Source organism: Mus musculus, chromosome 14 (assembly GCF_000001635.26).
Source record: "Mus musculus strain C57BL/6J chromosome 14, GRCm38.p6 C57BL/6J".
NCBI lineage: Eukaryota > Metazoa > Chordata > Mammalia > Rodentia > Muridae > Mus > Mus musculus.
Genome location: NC_000080.6, coordinates 52,367,137 through 52,391,027, shown reverse-complemented (window position 1 = coordinate 52,391,027; position 23,891 = coordinate 52,367,137). Strand labels below are relative to the sequence as shown.

The 23,891-nt window shown below is 42.2% G+C and overlaps 2 protein-coding genes and 1 pseudogene across 2 annotated transcripts; all 3 read left to right on the top strand.

Moving 5' to 3' along the window:
* The first annotated feature begins 256 nt into the window (after positions 1 to 256).
* On the top strand, positions 257 to 1,213 carry Olfr1511 (olfactory receptor 1511). Its single transcript, NM_146271.2, has one exon. The coding sequence runs from the start codon at positions 257 to 259 to the stop codon at positions 1,211 to 1,213; it is 957 nt and encodes a 318-aa protein (NP_666383.2).
* Positions 1,214 to 17,976: 16,763 nt separating this feature from the next.
* On the top strand, positions 17,977 to 18,918 carry Olfr1512 (olfactory receptor 1512). The gene has a single exon (NM_146432.2). It carries the CDS (start codon positions 17,977 to 17,979, stop codon positions 18,916 to 18,918), a length of 942 nt encoding a protein of 313 aa, NP_666643.1.
* On the top strand, positions 21,272 to 22,225 carry Gm4742 (predicted gene 4742; annotated as a pseudogene).

Here is a 23,891-nt window from a genome sequence, read left to right as displayed (position 1 = left end):
TTCTCCATGTGATTGACTGTAACCTGGGATTGATCATAAAGGGAAAGAAACCTTCCCACCCCAACCTCCAAGTACTTGTTTTCAGGGTATTTGACACAGCAACAGAAATTAAATTAGGCAGATGGCAAATGCTTTCCTTCAAATTATGGACATTCTCTGTTTTACTCCTAAACTCTCATTTCCAGATATAAACATTGCCTTACCTCTTCCCTTTATACATTCCCCTTATCTGACTTCATGGTTCATCTTAGCAGACATGAGAAGAAACAGAAACACATCGCTGGACACTGTGGTGACAGATTTCCTTCTCCTGGGCTTGGCTCACCCCCCAAATCTAAGAGCCTTCCTCTTCCTGGTCTTCTTCCTCATTTACATCCTGACACAGCTGGGGAACCTGCTCATCCTGCTCACTGTGTGGGCTGACCCCAAGCTGCATGCCCGCCCCATGTACATTCTTCTGGGTGTGCTCTCCTTCCTGGACATGTGGCTCTCCTCAGTCATTGTTCCTCGGATTATATTAAACTTCACTCCCGCCAGCAAGGTTATCGCATTTGGTGGTTGTGCAGCTCAACTATATTTTTTCCACTTCCTAGGCAGCACCCAGTGCTTCCTCTACACTTTGATGGCCTATGACAGGTACCTGGCAATATGCCAGCCTCTTCGCTACCCTGTGCTCATGAATGGGAAGTTGTGCACAATTCTAGTGGCTGGAGCTTGGGTGGCTGGCTCCATCCATGGGTCTATTCAAGCTACTCTGACCTTCCGATTGCCCTACTGTGGGCCCAAGGAAGTGGATTACTTCTTCTGTGACATTCCTGCAGTGCTGAGACTGGCCTGTGCCGATACGACTGTCAATGAACTGGTGACCTTTGTGGACATTGGGGTAGTGGCTGCCAGTTGCTTCATGCTGATTCTGCTCTCCTATGCCAACATAGTTCATGCCATCCTGAAGATACGCACTGCCGATGGCAGGAAGCGTGCCTTCTCCACCTGTGGCTCCCATCTCACTGTGGTCACCGTCTACTATGTCCCCTGTATTTTCATCTACCTTCGGGCAGGTTCCAAGAGTCCCTTTGATGGAGCAGTTGCTGTATTTTACACTGTTGTCACTCCATTACTGAATCCCCTCATCTACACCCTGAGGAACCAGGAAGTGAAGTCTGCCCTGAAGAGGCTAAGAGCAGGTAGAAGGGATGTGGATGGAGAGAAGTAGCCAGGGGCTCGGGGACACACACATCATCATCACTGCTGTGTTTTCAGTTACTGTTCATGTGACAAATATTTAATACATTGATAATATTTTAAGATGAACTGAGTACTGTAGTGAGAATTTTGGTTTCTTTTTTAAACACAGAAATATAATAATGTCTTTTCATCTTAATCTCATCTGTGGGATAAGGGGCTGCTTCAGACTGTCCACAGCAGCTGACTGTGATCGGCTTCATGCTCTAGCAGGGGCATTTTTTGCCAGCTGCAGATAGTTTCTGTGAGTGTGTGACATATGGAATCCTGAGGACTTCCAGAGGATATATAAATGCTAGGGGCCCTAAGAGTTGGGGAACTGTAAGCAGTTTGGTGGTTGGACACTGTTGGTTGCAGTTGGTTGAGGTTGGTTGAGGTTTGTCAAGTGTGTGAAGAGAAGAAAAGAAGAAATTAGATATCCTGACAGCAAAGATCAAACTTGCCCCCGAGAAACCCCACACACCTAATAAGCAGGAAGTAGTCTAACACTATCGCTGCCCCCTTTCCCCTCTATCATTTTTCTCTCCTATTTAGTTTTAGAGGTTTAAAAGGGTGAAAGAAAAGGGGTACAGAAAGATGGAAGAAAGAGCCCACAAAATAGCCAAAAGTCTATTACAGAATACAACTCTACTAATATAAATGCATCTGATGATCTATAAAAATCTCAATAATTTGCCCAAATATTATACATGTTTCTGACACATTCCTCAGAAAAACACATATCTTACACTAATGTAAATGGCAAAGCATGAATATCTAACCGGGTTTGAGGAAAACAATGCCATAGGACTCCATTTCCTGCTGTCTATTCGCTACAATCTAACTCCCAAGCTCTCAGAATTCAGGGTCAATTGTACAAGTCAAGGCAGATGTGTCCTCTCTGGCATTCACTTGAGATCTCTTTAGAGCATTTGTGTATCCACCCACTGTCTTCCTCTTCCCCATGCAGTAATTCACCAAGCTCAGTCCACACTGCCCCAGGAATGTCCCTCGGGCTCATTGTCATCCCATCCTTCACCATAGCACGACCAGAAGCTCTTTTCTGAAAGAACTTCCATCTTTCTTCTTCTGAATAGTCACTGGCTTTCTACTTATTAAGACAAAGGTAGACTTTTTAGCATGGAATTCTAAGTCCTTTGCATCTATTTCCAACATTTTTCACCTCTCAAATCATCTCTACCTCTTCATCTCTCTCATGCCCATTAATGTACCTGCCATCCCTTAAGCATTCTCTGTGCTTTTCCATATCTGAGACTTTGGCTTAGTCCCATATGTGAAATATGTTTCTTCCTCCTCCATGTCGGATAGCTGATAACTTAGGCTTCACTTAAGACCTGGAGAAAATTTCTGAGTCAGAAAGAAGCTTTTCCTAATGCTCCTAACCATAAGAGCTATCTTCTTCTGTATGACTATATAGTTTGCTAAACTCTAAAGCAGTACTGTTCTTTAGTTAGCCTGTATGATCATTTAGGTAGGAATACTGGAGAAGAGAAAGCATGTTTCATTGCTGTTTGTGTTACAGCTTTACAGAATAACTTCCCTATACACAAGTGATAGAAACACTGAGAAATAAATATGGGAAACAAACCCCACCCAAAAAAATACCTTAGGGTAACTCTGGCAGAGCAGGTGAAAGAAAGACATGTATAATGAAAGCCTGCAGACGCTGAAGAAGATGTCAGAAGATGGAAAAATCCTCCATGCTCATGAATTGCTAAGGTTACTATGGTAAAAATGGCCATCTTATCAAAAGCAATCTACAAAGTCAATGCAAACCTCATCAAAATTCCAACACAATTCTTCACAGAAATTAAGAAACAATTTTTAACTTTACATGGAAACAAAAAAAAAAAAACAAGATAGCGAAAAACAATCCTGAATAATAGAAGAACTTCTGGTGTTATCACCAACCCCAATCTCTAACTGTCCTATAGAGCTATAGTAATAGAAACAGAATGGTATTGGCATAAAAACAGGCATGTTGATTAATGGAATCAAATTGAAGATCCAGACATGAACCCACACATCTGTGGACACCTACCTGATTATTGATAAAGAATCCAAAACCCAAACTGAGGGAGGGAAAAGTCTTCAATAAATGGTGCTAGTCAAACTGGATGTCAGCATGTAGATGAATGCAAATAGATCCATACTTGTCACCACGCACAAAACCCAACTCCAGATGGATCAAGGACCTCAACATAAGGCTAGATGCACTGAACCTGATAGAAAAAAAAATGGGGACTAGCCTTGAAATCATTGGCACAGGACATGGAAACACTTTCTGAACAGAACACCAATAGCATAGGCACTAAGATCAACAATTAATAAAAGGGGCCTCAAGAAGATAAAAAGCCCCTGTAAAGGTAATGAACACCATCATATGGACAAGTGGCAGCCTATAGAATGGGGAAAGATTTTTACCAACTGTACCTGTGATAGAAAAGTAATACTCAAATATATAAATAACTCAGAATGCTAGATATCAAGAAAACAAATATCCCAGTTTAAAACTGGGGTACAGATCTAAACAGAATTCTCAAAACAGGAAACTCAGATGGCTGAGAAATACTTAAAGAAACATCCTTAGCCATCAGGGAAATGAAAATCAAAACTGCTGTGAGATTTCATCTTATACCTGTCAGAGTGGCTAAGATTAATAATACTAGTGGAACCACCACAGTGATTTTTTTTTAGTAGCTGTATACATTTACCGTTCTACCAGCAATGAAAGAGTTGTTTCCTTTGCTCTACATCCTTGCCAGCATGAGCTGTCACTAGGAAATGATAGAACTAGAAAATATTGTCCTGAGTGAGGTAAACCAAGCCCAGAATTATGGTATTTGCTTATATGTGGATATTAGCTGTTAGGTCAATAATAACAGAGCTATTATCTGAGAACCATAGAGGTTAGATATAGAGTAAAAGACTAAGTGATACAGCTAGATCTCCTTAGGAAAGGGAAATAGATTAGTCATGGATAGATGGTGGGGACTCTAATGGAAAGATAAATGGGGAGGAGACAAGAAGGAAGGAATAGGGAGGGAATATGGAAGACAGCTAAAATTAAGGACGAGGGGTAGTATTTCCATACTTCCATCTAAATCAGTAGAAACCTCCTAAGATATATACATATGATATACATATTCATCTACATATACATATATGTAAAGACAATATAAACGAAATCGCTAAGTAATGGGGGAGAAAAAGACACACTGTTAATCTCTTGTCACCAATGGCTTCATCTTCATGGTACCAGTATTGGATTACATCAAACTAAGTTGTTGGCCAAAGGGGTCCAGTGGGAATCACCAAATAATTCAGTCTGTGCCAAGTTACTCTCTACAAACTGATGGCAAGGCCCCATTGCTAAAGACACTATTTGCACAACTTATTGAACATGGGAAAAATAGAGCTGATGCCTACATAGAGCCTCCATCCCTTACTTTTAGCATCTTTGGTACAGGAAGGAAGGTGCTCTGCAAGCTACCAAAAAGGAAACATAAACACCAAGCCAGCCACGAACCCTTTATCTACAGTAGTGTTTTGCCTGCAAGATATATCAGGGCAATGGTGGCACAAAGCTCATAGGAGTAACCAACCAAGATCTAGATTTGACTTAAGGCCCACTCCATGAAATGGAACCCATATTTGACCCAGCTTGGATGAACAAGAACTTAGAACTACATATTCCAGGGACCTAAGGTAAAACCAAATAATACTGGTCTACAAATAAGGGGGAAAAGGATTTAGTGATAAAAATGACTCCTAATGACATTCTGCTATACCCATAGATTAGTGCCTTTCTCAGCCATCATCAGAAAAACTTCCTCCTGCTGCAGATGGGAACAAATACAGAGACTCACAGCCAGACAGTATACAAAGAGTGAGAGACTTTAGAACATTCAGTCCTAAATGGTATGTCTCCATAAAATTCCTACCCTCAGGGCTAAGAAAACCCCATGGAAAAGGAGGCAGAAAGGAGCCAGAGAGGGTAGAAGACACCAAGGAAACAGTATCTTCCAGACAATAAAGGACTGACATACAGAGACTGGGCCTTCAGCGGTCTGTGCGAGATGGAGTCCCAGTACTGAGATGGGGAATGGACACAAGATATCATCCCTAAACTAGAATTGTTCACACAAAAAAATTAGTTTTCTCCAAAGGAGTCTCACTGGGTATACAAACCACAATAAATATTTACCCAAAGGACTTGAAGCCACCATATTACAAAAAACATACATCAGTGTTTATTCTAGCACAATTCACAACAGCTAAGATAGGTGTGCATGATAAAGAAACTGTGGTATGTGTAAACAATGGATACACAGATACAAAAAAGGAAAGTTATCCCAAATGCAGGAAAGTAGATGAGACTAAAATCATCACATTATAGGAATTAAACTAATCTCAGAAAGACAAAGATGTTAGTGTCTCTCCTACTGGATTCTAGACTATACAAATATACAATGTGCAAACTCATGGAGATTAAACAGCTCAGTACTGAAGAATGAATGGATCAAAGAAGAAATCAAGAAATAAATTTTAAAATTCCTGGAACTAAATGATAATGAAAAAATACACAGCAAAACCTCGAGCACACATTAAAAACAGCAGTCTTACCAGGGAAATTTATAGCTCAAACACCTACATTTAAAACTTGTTTCAACCACCCACCCAAACCCACCAAATCTAGCTCAGGCCCCACATCCATCCAGTTCCCAGCCTCATCTGGCCACCCCTGCATATGCTGTAAACTTCCTCTGTGAGCCCACCAGGGCCCACCCTACCTATCACTAACACACAGGTCTCTCCCACACTACATCAACCTGTCTACTCAGCCAGATTTCCCACATCCTTCTCCAAGGTCTAGCCTAGAAATGAATGGAACTAGAAAAGATCATATTGAGTGAGGCAACCCAGGGCCAGAAAAACAAAAATCATATGTTTTCTTTCATCTAAGGCTCTTGGTTCCAAATTCTCAAGAGTAAATACATATCATGAAGTAACTAAGAAACAAAGAAAGTAAAAAGGGACCATAGTCAGTGTCATAGTTAGGATTTTACTGCTGTGAGCAGACACCATGACTAAGGTAAGTCTCATAAAGGACAACATTTAATTGAGGTCAGCGTACAGGTTCAGAGGTTCAGTTCATTATCATCAAGGAGGGAGCATGGCAGCACCCAGGCAGGCACAGTGCAGGATGAACTGAGAATTCAACATCTTGTTTCGAAGGTAAACAGGATGGGTGGGTGGGTAGGGGAGCACCCTCATAGAGGCAGGAAGAGGGGGGATGGTATAGGGAATTTCTGAAAGGGAGACCTGGAAAGGGGAAAACATTTGAAATGTAAATAAAGAAAATATCCAATGAAGAAGAAGAGGAAGAAGAAGAAGATGAAGAAGAAGAGGAAGAAGAGGAAGAAGAAGAAGAAAAAGAAGAAGAAGAAGAAGAAGAAGAAGAAGAAGAAGAAGAAGAAGAAGAAGAAGAAGAAGAAGAAGAAGAGGAAGAAGAAGAGGAAGAAGAAGAGGAAGAGGAAGAAGAAGAAGAAGAAGAAGAAGAGGAGGAGGAGGAGGAGGAGGAGGAGGAGGAGGAGGAGACTGGCTTCCAGGTAGCTAGGACAAAGATCTTTCCTTTGTTTCTTTTTTATTAGATATGTTCTTTATCTACATTTTAAATGTTATCCCCTTTCCTTGTTTCCCCTCCAAAAACCCCCTATCCCTTCCGCCACCCCACCCCTGCCCACCAACCCACCCACTCCCTCTTCCTGGCCCTGGCAGTCCACTATACTGGGGCATATAACCTTCACAGGACCAAGGGTCTCTCTTCCCATTGATAACCGACTAGGCCATCCTCTGCTACATATGCAGATAGAGCCGTGAGTCCCACCATGTGTTTTCTTTGGTTGGTGGTTTAGTCCCAGGGAGCTCAGGAGATATTAGTTGGTTCATATTATTGTTCCTCCTTTGGGGCTGCAAACCACTTCAGTTCCTTGGGTACTTTCTCTAGCTCCTTCATTAGGGACCCTGGGCTCTGTCCAACGGATGGTTGTGAGCATCCACTTCTGTATTTAAGACAAAGAACTTAAAGCCCACCTCCACAATAATACATTTTCTCCAAAAGGCCACACCTACTCCAACAAGGCCACACTTCCTCATAGTGCCACTCCCTGGGCCAAACCTATTCAAATACCACAGTCTGAAAGGAAAACTAGGAAGACTAGGAAAACAATAGAGAGTGGGATCTGATCAAGGAAGTGGGAATGTGGGGGCTTTGATTAGGGAGTGGAGATAAAGATAAAGATAAAAATGGAGGGAGGAGGGTCTACAGTGGGGATGTCTGAAAAGTCATAAGAAATCAAACTATTAACTACCTATTTAAAAACTATACATGTAAGTCTGTACATATATATGCATTCATAGTTTAAATATAATTTTATCATCTGAGCTGCTAATGCTTCCTCCAAGAGCCATAGAAACCCATATCTAACAAAAACCCCATTGCTTCTCAGCCTTTTGGCTAAGATCAAGTGTAAAAAACCCCATCATAAGACACAAGAAGCTCTCTTGAGTTGTTGGTCAGGAATGTCCAAAAGACTTTCAAAACATCACAGACAATTGCTATTACCCATGGTTGACCCCCAGTTGTGGAAGGTAATTCCCTATTGCCGAAGATGCCATGCATGTTGGTTACAGGATAAGAGCCCATGCAAGCTTCCAAATGAGAGAGCAAACCAATAGTCCTACCCAACCGTGATACCTACAAACCACAACAACCAGAATAACACCATAACCCTAGGGATGCAGTAGTAGTGCACATACCTTGGCAGTAACCAAAAGGTCTCTAATTGGACTTACTACTGACTTAAGAAGAGGGAAATCATGCCTGATACTTGAAAGCTAGCCAACTACACAGGAGTAGTGAAGCCATGGAACTGAGAGGAGAATCTACAACTATTTTACTAAACCATCATAATCCCTAATTGCATTCTAAATGTTTCTCCTTATACTTGGAGATTAGCTTAGTCCTAGCCCTTTATCAAGGAAACTTCTCTTTGCAACAAATGGAGACCATTACAAAAAAAAAAAAAAAAAAAAACACAACCAATCAAAATGCAGAGTTTTGGAGCCTAGTTCCAGTGGGTACATGAATGAAACACTCTTATACATGAGGCTCAGGGAATACTGTAGAGAAGGGAGAAGAAATAATGGAAGAGCCAGAGAATCAGAGAGTTTGTTGTGAGATTGAAGCTCCTAAGAATGTCAGAAGCTACACCTATAGTCTGACAAACATGAGTGCTTAAATAGCTGAACAAGGACAATAGACATGCCAAAGTGAATGAAGGAAAGACCAGAAGGCCTCAACAAAGAATTACAGGCAGCTAAGGAACGCTGTGAGCTGGAGAAATAGTCTTTCCCATGGAGGAGCACATCAACGGGTTATCTAAAATCCCAAAGAGTTAGCCCTGAAAACATATGCACAAATAGCATTGTACAGACTGACCACGTTCTGTGTTTAGGAATATATGTGTATATAAGTGTGTGTGTGTGTGTGTGTGTGTGTGTGTGTGTGTGTGTGTGTGTGTGTGTGTGTGTGTGTGTGTGATATGCATTTTTTGAATAGGAATGACCCCATAGGCTCATATATTTGAATGCTTGTCCATTAGGGAATGGTGTCACCTGACAGGGAGTAGGAGGTGTGGCCTTATTGGAGGAAGTGTGTCAGTGGGAGTAGGCTTTGGAGTTTCAAAAACTGGAGTAAGACCCAGTGTCTCTCTCCTTCCTGCTATCTGTGGATCAGGATGTAGAGCTCTTGGCTCTTCCAGCACCATGTCTGCCTGTGGATAGAAGATTTGAAGGAATGTGGGTTTTTTAATACTTGAAAATAAATAAATAAACACTAGGAAAAGAATAAACGGACTGAACCTGTGAAACTGTAAGCAAGCTTCAATTAAATGTTTCCTTTATAAGAATTGCCACAAGCCAGGCATGGTGGCACACACCTGTAATCCCAGCACTTGGGAGGCAGAGGCAGGTGGATTTCTGAGTTCCAGGCCAGCCTGGTCTACAGAGTGAGTTCTAGGACAGCCAGGGCTACACAGAAAAACCCTGTCTGGAAAAAAAAAAAAAAAAAAGAGTTGCCACAGTCATGCTGTCTCTTCACAGTAGTAGACCATCGACTAAAACAGCATGTACCAGTTAATGAATAAAAGAAGCCATAGATTTGAAAGAGAGCAGTGAGTGTTATATAAGAGGGGCATATGGGAAGGTTTGGAGGGAGGAAAGGAAAGAGGGAGATGATATCATTATATCATAATCTCAAAAATAAACAATGTTTTAACCTTATAGAAGTATTTTTCAACACAAAGGACACAAAGTTAGGTGGGCAAGGAGGGGGCATGGATCTGGGAAGAGCTGTGGGAGAGAGATGAATATGATCAAAACATACTGCACAAAACTAGAACCTTGGGGCTAGAGAGATGCCTCAACATGTTAAGAGCACTGACTGCTCTTCTAGATAGGTCCTGAGTTTGCTGGAGCTAGCTGGTCAGTCAACATGGAAACCGCAACTGGGGGAATAAGGATGATTATAGAAAAGACAGAAAGAAGATGCAATAGACAGGTATGGGAGGGCCACTGGTTACTACCATGCCAGCAAACAAGTGTATTTTCTCAAAGCATGACCAATTCCAGGAAAATAAACAATGAGCACAAACCCTTATCTGGTGATTTTATGGTGCACAGTATCTATGTTTGACAAAGGCTGTTTCCTTGAGGCTAAGACAGTATCTCAAGGACATATGCATAAGCAGAGGGTATTAGGAACTTCTTAGTTAAAAACTAAGCCATTGGGCTGGAGAGATGGCTCAGAGGTTAAGAGCACTCTCTGCTCTTCCAGAGGTCCTGAGTTCAATTCCCCACAACCACAGAAGTCAGCCTAAGTTAATTCCCAAAGTGCTCTCCACATAAATTCAATTCCCAATAACCAAACAGTGGCTCACAACCATCTGTAAAGGAATTCAAAACCCTCTTTTAGTGTGTCTAAAGACAGCTATAGTGTACTCATATAAATAAAATAAATAAATCTTTTAAAAAAACCGTAGAACCTCTCAAATAACTCATAAAAAACAAATTTAAGCAGGCTAATAAATAATAAAGCAAAGAAGATACTGTATGTGTGTGAAATGTAAAAGCAAATTAGTCTAGAACAAATGAGACTATAGAGAGAGAGAGTCAGAAAGGGTTGGCAGAAGGCTTGAAGAAATGTGGGATTTCTTTTTTTTTTTTTTTTTTATTTATTTATTATATGTAAGTACACTGTGACACTCCAGAAGAGGGAGTCAGATCTCGTTACGGATGGTTGTGAGCCACCATGTGGTTGCTGGGATTTGAACTCCAGACCTTCGGAAGAGCAGTCGGGTGCTCTTACCCACTGAGCCATCTCACCAGCCCCGCACTGAGCCATCTCACCAGCCCCGGGATTTCTTTCTTGAAGAAATGTGGGATTTATATACTTGCAAAAAAACTTAATAAATACATACACTTAATGAAATAAAGACAGTGAATATCACAGAGAATGCTTGAGACACTGTACATGGGGACCCAGCAAGATAGCTTGCAAGGTAAAGGTATTTGCCAACACAACTCTGATCCTCAGAATCCACATTGTAGAAGAAAACCCACTCTCAAAAGTTGCCCTCTGGGGGCTGGCGAGATGGCTCAGTGGTTAAGAGCACCAACTGCTCTTCCAAAGGTCCCGAGTTCAAATCCCGGCAACCACATGGTGGCTCACAACCATCTGTAATGAGATCTGATGCTGTCTTCTGGAGTGTCTGAAGACAGCAATAGTGTACTTACATATAATAAATAAATAAATCTTTAAAAAAAAGTTGTCCTCTGAACTAAACATGAGCACCTAAATATCTGATACACATACACATACATTTACACAAATATCAAGTAGATAGAAAGATAGATAGATATCTAGATAGATAGATAAATGCAAAAGCATATAGATACATTTCAAATGATAGATGGATTAGAAGATCTATAACAAAGCCAGAGGTGGTGACCACAACTGTAATCCTGACACCTAGGAGGCTCCAAATTAGTTTCAAAGTAGTTAAAAATTTGTTTCAACTTCATGAGACCAAGTAGCAAAAACAAAATAAATTATAAAATAAATATTTTAAACAGCCCGTGGACCCTGAGAGTCAGGTCTTACGTTTCTGTCTATAAAGATCTATCAAAGCACCTTAGGCATTCAAAAAAAGAACCTAATTTTGTGGTATATGGATATGCTAATAAAAAATCTTCACCTTTAACAACCATGCTCCTCTCTAATCTTCATCTTCCTTTGCCCCTTCCTCCTCCTCCTTCCTTGCCCTCCACCTACAACCATACCTCACCACGTTTCCCCCCTCCATCCCTTTTTCCTTCTCTTCTTCCCCCAATTTCATAATTGCTTTTGTGAGCAAAAGGAAACTTCAGATATGAAGTCATCAAGTCCTGATAAGCCCCAAAGACATTGTCCCACCTGGAATTACAAAACTAGAGAAAGCTAGAAAGGTAGGAAGTCTCCCAGGAGACAGATTACAGACTTGAGCGCCTCCTTCTCACAAGGGTGCTGTTACAACAGTCCCACACTAAAGAGCTTACACACAAAGTGCCTCTGGGAAAAACAAACCAAAAACAGACCACAGCAGGGACCACCTTCAGTAACAGCCTCAATCTTCCCCAGTCCACGAACCAATGGGAAGAGAAGATCCACAATAATAAATCATTCAAGTTTCAGTCTCTCAGTCTGCTGCGTCTTCTCCTCACAAAGGCTGTCGCTGACCCTGCTGCGGCATGTAGAGCTCTCTCCAGCAACAGAGCATATGCCTTCTCTCAGACCGCAACAGGACATTCTTCCGTGGATGCTGGCACCTCCTGATGAGAGTCACTCACCCTTCCACACCAGCCACGGTATGAGTCCCATCTTTCAAGTCATCTGGAGGCTTGATGACTATGTCCCCAAACACAGATACAGGCAAAGACCAGGGCAGAGCCATAAGGCATGTCTCCACTCTGTCACCTCTCAGTCTGCTCTTTATTAATTATTGCGCATAAATGTATTTCTACTCTCCAACAATGTTTCTTTCTGTCCTGTTAAATCATGTGACACTACCTCTCCAGCTGTTCATTGGCTACATCTTTTCCTCTTTCTCCCAAGCTCTTCCTCATTAGCAACAATTCACCAACTGCCTTCAGTGTGAGCCAAGTTAGGTGAGAGTGCCTTGGTGTCTGTGGTGGCTCCAACTGTGCTGCTTCTGTGTGGTCCTTGTCAGTAAGTCACTCCCCAGCTCTACCCACAATTCCAAGGTTAGATTAAGCTAGTTGGAACCTGGTTGTTGTGTCGTCAATGGATATTTTAAAGGGATAATCCAGACCAGTTACGAAAGGCTTTATATTCTTATCGTGTTTTGTTGTTTTTTTGAGACAGGGTCTCACTATGTAGCCCTGCCCGGCATGTAACTCACTTTGTAGACCAGGGTGACATTAAAGTCATAGAGATCTGCCTGCCTCTGCCTCCTGAGTGCTAGGTTTAAAGGCATTTGCCACCACACGACCAGCCCTAGGGCTTTATATTCTTTTTGGAATTTGTTATTCTCTTGTCTCAGATTTCATTGCAACACTTACACATGCCTATGTATTCAATTTTTTTAAGATTTGTTTATTATTTATATGTAAGTATACTGTAGCTGCCTTCAGACACACCAGTAGAGGGCATCAGATGTCATTACAGATGGTTGTAAGCTACCATGTGGTTTCTGGGATTTGAACTCAGGACCTTCATAAAAACAGTCAGTGCTCTTAACCACTGAGCCATCATCTCTCCAGCCCCTCTATGTATTCATTTTAATGTAGTTCATCTTTACATTATTTTTGGTTTAAAACCCTTATTGTAAAGTTCAGAAAAAGGACAAGGAGCTAAGATTTTTAAGTAGAGTTAGGATCATTACCCCCCCATTAAAAAATCCTTGAAAATTAAAGGATGATACAAACATACATACAAAACATATGTAAAAATGTATCAATGGTAATTGCTAGTGAGGAGGATTCAAATACGTCACTTCAAAGTATGTTACTTTGGAGCTGTAAATGGTGGCGTGGATGTGTAATCCCACTGCTTACAAGATAAGAGACACAGAAACAAGAGCTCAACACCAGACAGGGCTACATGTGACCCTGCCTAAAAAAAAAATTTTTTTAACAAACAATTAATGCCACTTTAGCGCAAAGATTATTTTGGGCTGAGTAATTTGAGCAATTAAGACACTCCAGCTTAAGCCAAGTGGTGGTGATGCCACCCTTTCATCCCAGCAGGAAGGCAGAGACAGGTGCACCTCTGAGTATAAGGCCAGCCTGGTCTACAGAGTGTTTTCCAAGGCTACACAGAGAAACACTGTTACAAAAAAAATTTTTTTTAATTAAAAAGTAAGCAAACAAAAACAAAAACGCTGCAGGTATAAAACGAGCTTCCTCCTTTCTCCCTTTCTCCAAAAGCACAGCTTAAGTTTCCTCTTGTAACTGTAACACAAACTTCAGTACGTGAAAAATAAACTGCGATGACTATTTTCCCACATGTGACTGTTTCTATTTCCCTAACGGAGCAGAGAAGACAGCTCACCACTGCGAGCAGCGTCAGCTGCAGTCTACAGAGGCCTTGCTACCAACGGCCCATCTCCTGTTAGCTTCCCGGTGTGCTTGTCTGCTCAGTCAGTTCCCCTAGAAGCCCAAACTCCTTTCCTTTTTCCAATCACGTCCCCATGACTACCTTTTGTAAAAATGATGTGTATGTTCCAGGACCAAACCTTCCTTAGGATTTCCTTATTTTCTGTGAAGTTTCATTGCGCAGGCTAAATAAACTTACTCCCTATTTTAAAAGGTAAATAATAACAATGAAGAAAACACTCATAACAAGATAATAGGCAGTGAAAAAGCCATGGGTAACTTTGTAGAATAGCAGAAACAAACTGACTCTTTGACTGACCAAAGAACTTGCACAAAAGCTGAGGGCGCGGCTGGGATGGTAGAGGAACCTTCGTGAGTTTCCAGCGCTGTCTGTACACCTGGCATGGTGGGAACACACTAGTAGTGTCAGTACAACCATGGAGGTGGAAAGATCAGACTCAGCCCATGTTTGGCCACATAATGAGGCCAAGACCAATGTAGATTACCAGACATGCCTCAAAAAGATGCAGTTCACTACATCTGTGTTTTGTATTAAAAGGGGGTTTTGCTTTTTAATTTTATTTGGCTTACATGTGTGTGTGTTATGTGTTTATGTGTGGCATGTATGTGATATGTGTGTGTCATGTGTGTAATTAATATATTATGAAGGTGGGGTGTGCATGTGTATGTGGCATGGATGTGTGTGTGTGTGTGATATGTGTATGTTGTATGTGGAGGGGGTGAGTGTCTCTATGTGTGTGTGGTATATTTGTGAATGGTGTATGTGTGTGTATGTGTGTATGGTGTGGTGTGTGAGTGGTATGCAAGTGTGTGTATGATGTGTGTATGTGTGATGTATATATGTTGTATGTGGGGGGGGTGAGTGCCTCTATGTGTGTGTGGTACATGTATGAATGGTGTGGGGTGTGTGTGTGTGTGTGTGTGTGTGTACATGTGGAAGGCAAAGGACACTTTAGAGGATTCAGTCCTCTCTTTCCACCTGTTGAGGAGGGATCTCTCTTGTTTCAGCCATACTCTGTACTCCAGGCTGGCTGTCCCAGGATCTTCTGTGCCATCCTCATGTCCCCCGCTCCCAACTCACCACATCTATCCACGTCTATTCTCACTTCCCATCTCGATGGGTAAGGAACGCTGAGGTTACAACTGTGCACCAACATATCTCAACCTGGTTTCTGAGAACTGAACTCAGGTCATCAGCTCACATGAATGCCAGACCTGTTCACTGAGTCATGTTGCTACCTACATCTGTGATTTGAAAGAGGATAGTAACACCGAGTCAGACTCTGACTCTTTGGTTTTTTGTTGTTTTTTTGGTTTGTTTTTTCTCAAGACAGGGTTTCTCTGTATAGCCCTGGCTGTCCTGGAATTCACTCTGTAGACCAGGCTGCCCTCGAACTCAGAAATCTGCCTGACTCTGACTCTGACTCTGACACTGACTCTGACTCTGACTCTTAAACTCACTATTCAAACCAATGCTTGACTAAATTATTTATTATTATTTTGTTATTTTATTTATTATTTGGTTTGCTATTTGTTGATGTTCAGTAAAACAAAACACTTGTGGACAGGCAACCACAAGGCTTTATTGGAAAACACACACACTTTGTTGGATGCCACACTCCATTATGGCTGTGAGATTTCTCTGTCATTTAACCTCTGGGGGTCATGAGAACTCTACCTGGATGCACATGACATTATTCATTACACTATGACCCGTTTGTTTTTAACTAGAACATTAGCATATTTCACTCTCTCATCTCTCCAGCCACTCCCATGTCTTCCATAGGAAGCATGGCCTCTTGCTCTTAAATTCCTCTTACATGTATAGGAAACTTTATAAGTATATAAAACTTTAGTCTGTGATTTTTGCTACCACACTCCAGTGAGGGAGAGATTGCAGTATTGCGACTGTTTCAGTGCCAGAACTGAACTCAGCCCATTGTGTACGTTACTGTCCAGTGCTCTCCATGGGCCCCACCTCCACCCAAATGAGGCTCCAATGGTGCTTGGTTTCTTTCCTTTTCTGCAGTACTAATTCCTCTCTCTCCTTGGCTCTCTATTCTCCCCTCCTTCCTCTCCCCATCTCTGTCCTTAAAGGGCATTAAATTATCTCAGAACCATGTCTAGGGAATATTAATAAACCAAAGCTACATCATAGAGGATGATTGCCCTGCAAATACCAACCTTCATGCTTAAAAATGAGTGATAACGGATATGGCCCAGAGTGAACAGTGCTGACAGAGGGACAGGGAAGTTTGCCTATTGATATTTATAATTAACCGAAGAAAGAATGACAGGAAAAGTTTGCACCTAGAATGAATTTGCATCAAGTAGAAATTCAGTGTTACAAGCATTCCTCCTATTAAAACTCCCTGTCACCCGCAGATGGGCTTAAGAAATACTGTCCTCTCTGCCTCAGTGTGGGTGGACTGAAACTCACACTGAGAATGAACTACAACTCACTAGCGATGTGAACTTTCGCAAAAGAAACTACTCTTGCTGGACAGTAATTAGAGAACATTCTCAGCTGGGGTGTAGCTTTGTGTAGACATTTGCCTCGAGTAGACTAAGGTCTAGACTCAATTTTCAGCATTGGGATTAGAAGTGGGATTGGGGATGAGGAGGAGAAGAAAGATGATGAAAAAGAAGGAAACGAAGAACAGGTAGAGGAGAAGAAGGAAGAAGACCAGGAGAAGAAGAAAAAGGAGGAAGAAAATAAATTCCTTGACATAAACAAGAAAATAGTATGAAAAGTAGTTTAGGGCTATATGTTGAGGGGAGTAATGAATAGAATCTACTCTGAGAGAGACACTCTCAGGAAGAAAATGATAAAACTCTATCAATATATCCTCACTACCACCTACAGGAAAAGACTGAACCTACAACAAAGGTGGAAGTGTTCTTCAAATAAAGAGCCTGGTGACGAGCCAGACCCAACTCCCCAGAACTCACACGGCCCGGATTAAAGTGCTGAATCAAATTCCCTTTGCTCCCATTCAAACTGAAGAAATATACATGCAATTCCTAATATGATTTCTAATAATTAGTAAATAGGTGCCCTGGTAGGAGACACACCATTTCAGTCATAGGAATAAGCTATCTTTCTGTAACCTGATAAACTGTTTCTTTTGCTCTGCCATTCCCTTGAGTCCTTGAGTGGAACCAAATGATTTCCTAGAGACTTATCTAGAAGATATGACTGACTAAGCCTTCTCATTGTAAACAGAGCCCCAAAAAACTAGAAGGCCAGCGACTCCCAGACCAGAGCTGTCACCTGAGCCATCAGTGCTGAAGACCTACTGAAGAATGCACTGCAGAACTCAGGCAGAAGCATGAATCCCGTTTGGCTCCTAGAGCCTGGAAAGTGAGTGGAGGGAGCCAGAATCTACAACTCACATCTGGAAAAGAAAGGTCTTCCCTTTCTGAAGTTCAGCTGTCAGCAGATGGTTTTTCTTTTCTTTTTCTCAGATACCTCAGGCTAGCCCAAACTCACTATGTACCTAAGGAGGATCTTGAATTCCTCATCTTTCTGCCTATACCACTCAAGTACTGGAAATAACAATATCACTCTTGGCTTTAAAATGTTTTTAGGTTTTTTTTTTTTTAAATAACATTCACTACCACCATTTTGTTCATTGAAGAAGAACAAAATGGAGATGGAGATATGTCTCAGCAGTAATGTGATTGCTGTCATGAGCTATTATGTAGTATTACAAACAAGAAAGACAGACACAGAGAGAGAGAGAGAGAGAGAGAGAGAGAGAGAGAGAGAGAGAGAGAGAGAGAGAGAGAGAGAGAGAATCTCTGTGCTCATGTGCTTTCAGTTACAATCCTCCTGGCAGAGACCACAGTTCCTCCACACTGGTCACAGCTCCACAGAACTTCCCCATCACCACCCCAGGTTTCCACACTCTCCTTCTTCAGTCCCCACCCTTCCGCCCACTTGCGCATCATCTATGCTAACCCCTGCTTGTCTGTTCTCTAGATATCTCAAAGATGGAAAGAATCAACTACACAGTCTTGACTGAGTTCATCCTCACAGGGGTCCCCCACCCTCCCAGGCTGAGGACATTCCTGTTTGTGTTCTTTTTGCTGATCTACATCCTGACTCAGCTGGGGAACGCGCTCATCCTGATCACCGTCTGCGCCGACACGCAGCTCCATGCGCGCCCCATGTACATCTTCCTTGGTGCTCTCTCCGTCATCGACATGGGCATCTCTACCATCATCGTCCCCCGCCTCATGATGAACTTCACTCCAGGCATTAAGCCCATCCCATTTGGGGGATGTGTGGCTCAGCTTTATTTCTACCACTTTCTGGGAAGTTCCCAGTGTTTCCTATACACCACTATGGCCTATGACAGGTACCTGGCCATATGCCAACCCCTGCGTTACCCAGTCCTCATGTCTGCTAAGTTGAGTATCTTGCTGGTGGCTGGAGCTTGGGTGGCTGGCTCAATCCACGGAGCAATCCAAGCCATCCTAACCTTCCGCTTGCCCTACTGTGGTCCCAATCAGGTAGATTACTTCTTCTGTGACATTCCTGCAGTGCTGAAGCTAGCCTGTGCAGATACCACAGTCAATGAGTTGGTGACCTTTGTGGACATTGGAGTGGTGGTTGCCAGTTGCTTCTCTCTGATCCTTCTTTCCTACATCTATATCATTCGGGCCATCCTGAGAATCCGCACAGCTGATGGGAGGCGAAGGGCCTTCTCAACATGTGGAGCTCATGTGACTATTGTTACTGTGTACTATGTGCCCTGTGCCTTCATCTACCTTCGACCTGACAGCCACAGCATCCTGGATGGGGCGGCTGCTCTCTTCCCCACAGCCATCACACCTTTCCTCAATCCCCTCATCTACACCCTGAGGAACCAGGAGGTGAAGTTAGCCTTGAGGAGAATGGTAGGAAGTCAAAGCACTAAGAGTGAGGTCTGAGCACCTCTCCTCTTCTGAGGAGACACCCAGGTTTCCACTTAGTCTTGTGTTTGGGTTTCAGCAAGGCTTCCTGTTTTTCCTCATTGGTGGAGCCTGCCACACAGATCCACACAATGAAATGGAACATAGATGAAGGGAAAGCACAACCTCCTAGCCATTCTTAGTTTCTCCTCCAGACAAACAACTCCCAGCAGCCACAGAAGTAGAAGGTAACACTCCATTACCCAATCATGTTGGCACATTTGGCATTCTAAACGCACCCAATGATCTCTTGGTGTCCAGGACATCCTCAATCAAGCTCATCTTTGATAGCCTATAGGTCCCAGTTCAATACATACCTCAACATCTAGTGTTAAGCAAGGAACTAGGCCTGACTTGGGGTTCTCTAAGGCTACCCCAGTAGGTGAATGGGTGAAGAGAGACTCTTTCTTAATAAAGGTATAAACCTTCTTTTGAAATAATCCTTTTTGCATTAAACAACCCAGAAAAAAAAGAGTACAATAGGGTCTTTACAAATATTAACTTTCACCAGGTGCTGGTGATGCATGCCTTCAATACCAGCACTCAGGAGGTAGAAACAGGTGGATTTCTGAGTTCAAGGCCAGCCTGGTTTACAGATTGGATTCTAAGACAGCCAGAGCTACACAGAGAAACCATGTTTTAAGAAACAAGTGTGTGTGGGCTGGAGAGATGGCTCAGCGGTTAAGAGCACTGACTGTTCTTCTGAAGTCCTGAATTCAAATCCCAGCAACCACATGGTGGCTCACAACCATCTGTAACAAGATCTGATGCCCTCTTCTGGAGTGTCTGAAGATATACAACTACAGTATACTTACATATAATAAATAAATAAATCTTTAAAAAAAGAAAAGAAACAAGTGTGTGTGTGTGTGTGTGTGTGTGTGTGTGTGTGTGTGTGTGTGTACTATATATGTGAGGCAAAGCCCAATGTGAAATTGTACATGGAGAGAAAACCAGGCAATGGACCAGAGCGCCAGCATAACTAGTCAAAATGTCAAAACGAGCACTTCATGGTCCACGTTTGTGAGATGAGCAAGCTTTCCCTAAGCTGCCAGGGCCTAAAAGTGTGAGCAAATGCCATGGGAACTTTGGTTTGCACCCATTAACACTGGCACGTCCTTTTTGTTTCTGCTGTGTCTCTGCTTTGTCCTCTAGAGTTTCAACTTGGATAGCGGCTCTACCCATGTGCTAAGTCTCAGTGCCTACCCTGCAAACTCTCTCGGGCAAGTTTGGTTCTGTGAATGTTCATTCTCAAGTGACTCACCACTAGTTTATCTAACTCTTCACAGAGACAGAAACCCACTTTCTCCCTTATAAGAATCTGGTCCTCAGTATTCTCCACAGGCAATCCACCAAGGATCAGGTTCCTCTTGCCACAATATTCCTTACAAAATCTCTTAAATCTTTACTACAGTGGACAAATAATAAATTATAAAAAAGGGCTGGTGAGATGGCTCAGTGGGTAAGAGTACCCGACTGCTCTTCCGAAGGTCAGGAGTTCAAATCCCAGCAAACACATGGTGGCTCACAACCATCCGTAACGAGATCTGACTCCCTCTTCTGGAGTGTCTGATGACAGCTACAGTGTACTTACATGTAATAAATAAATAAATAAATAAATAAATAAATAAATAAATAAATAAATAGACTTGGACCAAAAGCCTTCAGCTATGTTGTACTTATAATAAAAATAATCCTGTCTGCCTTTTAAAAAATAAATAAATAAATAAATAAATAAATTATTAAAAAAAAAAGGCTTAAGCTTGTAGCCTGTAAGGTAAAAAGTTTATCCAAAGAATGCAAATTGTAACTCTTTTCTCTCTTCTAACTCATCAACATAATTGCGATTGTCACAATTAGAACTTGGGTATGACTCATCATTTTCACTCCTAAAATCACTGTGATTTTAACAACTAATAAATCATCATTACCATGATCTATAAACCTATAATAAAACACACGTCAAAATGGAGTGATTCTGAGCATGTAGTCAGTGCTTTGGGATGGATAGAGAGATAGATAGATAGATAGATAGATAGATAGATAGATAGATAGATAGATAGATAGTTCAGTTGTACAGTATTTGTTTAATATGCTGTAAGCTCTGGGTTTGACTCACCAAACCTACAAAAAAATCCAGAAAACATCATTTTCTGTAAAGATTTTGTTGGTAAGAGCAAACAACAGTACACAATGAAAAGCAATATGAAGCTTCCTCAGAGAACCACAATTAGAACTTGGGTATAACTCATCATTTTCACTCCTGTATCATCCTACCTTGCTTTCTACTCTTATGATAAAACACCAACCAGGGATGCTCGGAAAAGAAAGGGCACCATGTGTGGTGTAGAAGCGGTGCTTGAGTCCTAGAAGCGTTCCGCGGCCTGCTGGGTCAGCACCATGAGCTCCATCGGCACTGGGTATGACTTGTCAGCCTCTAGGTTCTCTCCTGATGGAAGAGTTTTCCAAATTGAATATGCCATGAAGGCTGTGGAAAACAGTAGTACAGCTATTGGGATTAGATGTAAAGACAGTGTTGTGTTTGGGGTAGAAAAACTAGTCCTTTCTAAACTTTATGAAGAGGCTCCAATAAACGTCTTTTTAATGTTGATCGCCATGTTGGAATGGCAGTTGCAGGTTTGCTGGCAGATGCTCGTTCACTAGCAGACATAGCAAGAGAAGCATCATCCAACTTTAGGTCCAACTTTGACTATAACATTCCCCTAAAACATCTTGCAGACAGAGTGGCCATGTATGTACACGCCTATACACTCTACAGTTCTGTTAGACATTTTGGCTGCAGTTTCATGTTGGGGTCTTACAGTGCGAATGATGGTGCACAGCTCTATATGATCAACCCATCAGGTGTTTCATATGGTTACTGGGGCTGTGCGATTGGCAAAGCCAGGTTACCAGGCTGCAAAGACAGAAATAGAAAAGCTTCAGATGAAGGAAATGACTTGCCGTGATGTAGTTAAAGAAGTTGCAAAAATAATTTACATAGTACACGATGAAGTTAAAGATAAAGCTTTTGAACTAGAGCTCAGCTGGGTTGGTGAATTAACTAAAGGAAGACATGAAATTGTTCCCAAAGACGTAAGAGAGGAAGCAGAGAAATGTGCCAAGGAATCTTTGAAGGAAGAAGATGAATCAGATGATGACAATATGTAATATTTTCTTCACCATCTGCTGGTTTACATTTCTGTAGCAGTTGCATATGGCTAGCACCATGGATTATATATACACCCACTGACTGATTTTCATTAAATTTTGTCTTATGAACATTAAAAAGAAAGAAAAAAAAAAGAAAGGGCTTGTTTGGTTGAGATACCTTGATAGCAGTTGACCATTGAGAGAAGTCAGAATAGGATCCTGGAGCAAAAACTGAAGCAAAGGCTGTAGAGGAGCACTGCTTACTGACTTTCTCTCTATGGATTGCTCAGATACTTCTTATATCTCCCAGAACCACCACACAGGGTCTTACACGCGTTCTCGCAACCGGCCAGGAAAGACGCAACAAACCGGAATCTTCTGCGGCAAAAGCTTTATTGCTTACATCTTCAGGAGCAAGAGAGCAAGAGAAAGAATGGCGAAACCCCATCCCTTTTAAGGAGAATTATCCTCCGCCTAGGACGTGTCACTCCCTGATTGGCTGCAGCCCATCGGCCGAGTTGTCGTCACGGGGAAGGCAGAGCACATGGAGTAGAGAACTACCCTTGGCACATGCACAGATTATTTGTTTACCACTTAGAACACAGGATGTCAGCGCCATCTTGCAACGGCGAATGTGAGGGCGGCTTCCCACATATCCCCCTTTCTTTTTAATAAGAGCAATAGGCTACCCATATTAATGAGAGTGGAGATAGAGGTCAAATCCCCAGTGTGCAGGTAAAGGAGCCATACACATAACCTCCTCCCAGGCTCATCACCCAGAGGGGTCCTGGTCTGGTCCCGTGTCGTTTTTCCTGGGGAGAAGGACACTTGGACACTCAACCTTCTTGAAAGATGACATGTCTCCCTAGAATAGGCTCATATGTGTCGCAGAGCCCTTCTACTGCAGTGCTTAGCCGTGCAACTCTCTTGGGCTGCTGAAGCACACTCACTCTATCCCGTGCAATGAGACTAGCCTCGTGGGGTGCAAGAGCTGAGTGGCCAGCGACCTATTGCTTAAGCATAGATATATCAGGGGAAGCACCATGTTCTAGAGCTGCAAGCGCCTGGGCAATAACCACCTTGTCTCTCCTAGTTTGGGCCTTAAGCTTACAGACCAACCAAAGAAGCAACACTAATCCACAGCAAAGTGTACCTCCAAATAATATCAATCCCACCCATTCTTTAAAGAAGGAAAATGCTGAGGAGATCCAATTGGGTAATCCTTTAGTCAGGGACAGGTCCAAGCGCGTGGAGTTGACCTGAATGATGGCAAGTCTCAATTCCCCAAGGGTCTGTTCAAATTCAGCCGTCCAATTCTGTAACATATACTGAGAAAGACCTTTTGACAAATTAGCTGCCCTAGTAAATTTCTCATACTGAATAGAAGTAACGCACAATCCCGGAAACTTTTGTTCACATCCCAGCTGAGCTATTTGCCATAATACATCTAGTTGTTTCTGGACAAGATCTATGCATTGATTAACCAGCATGAGACCTCCCTGTATCTTGACATTAGCTGAGGCCTGTTTATCTATGACTGTGGTCACCGAGGCTGACAATGTGTTAATGGTGTCAGTCGTCTGGACCTGTCCAGACAGAGCCAAGACTGTCTGAATCAAGGCCAAACCCAGTTCCTTGTTACTGGTAAAAAAGCAGGGGAATACTTGAGCATTATACATCACCGGCATTGGGAGTGGAAATGTCGACATTATCTCCCAACGCTGCTCTCTCTTTGTATTGTCGCCTTGGACATCACCAAGACGAGGGACATCAGTATTCCCTTGGTCAGTCTGGATTTT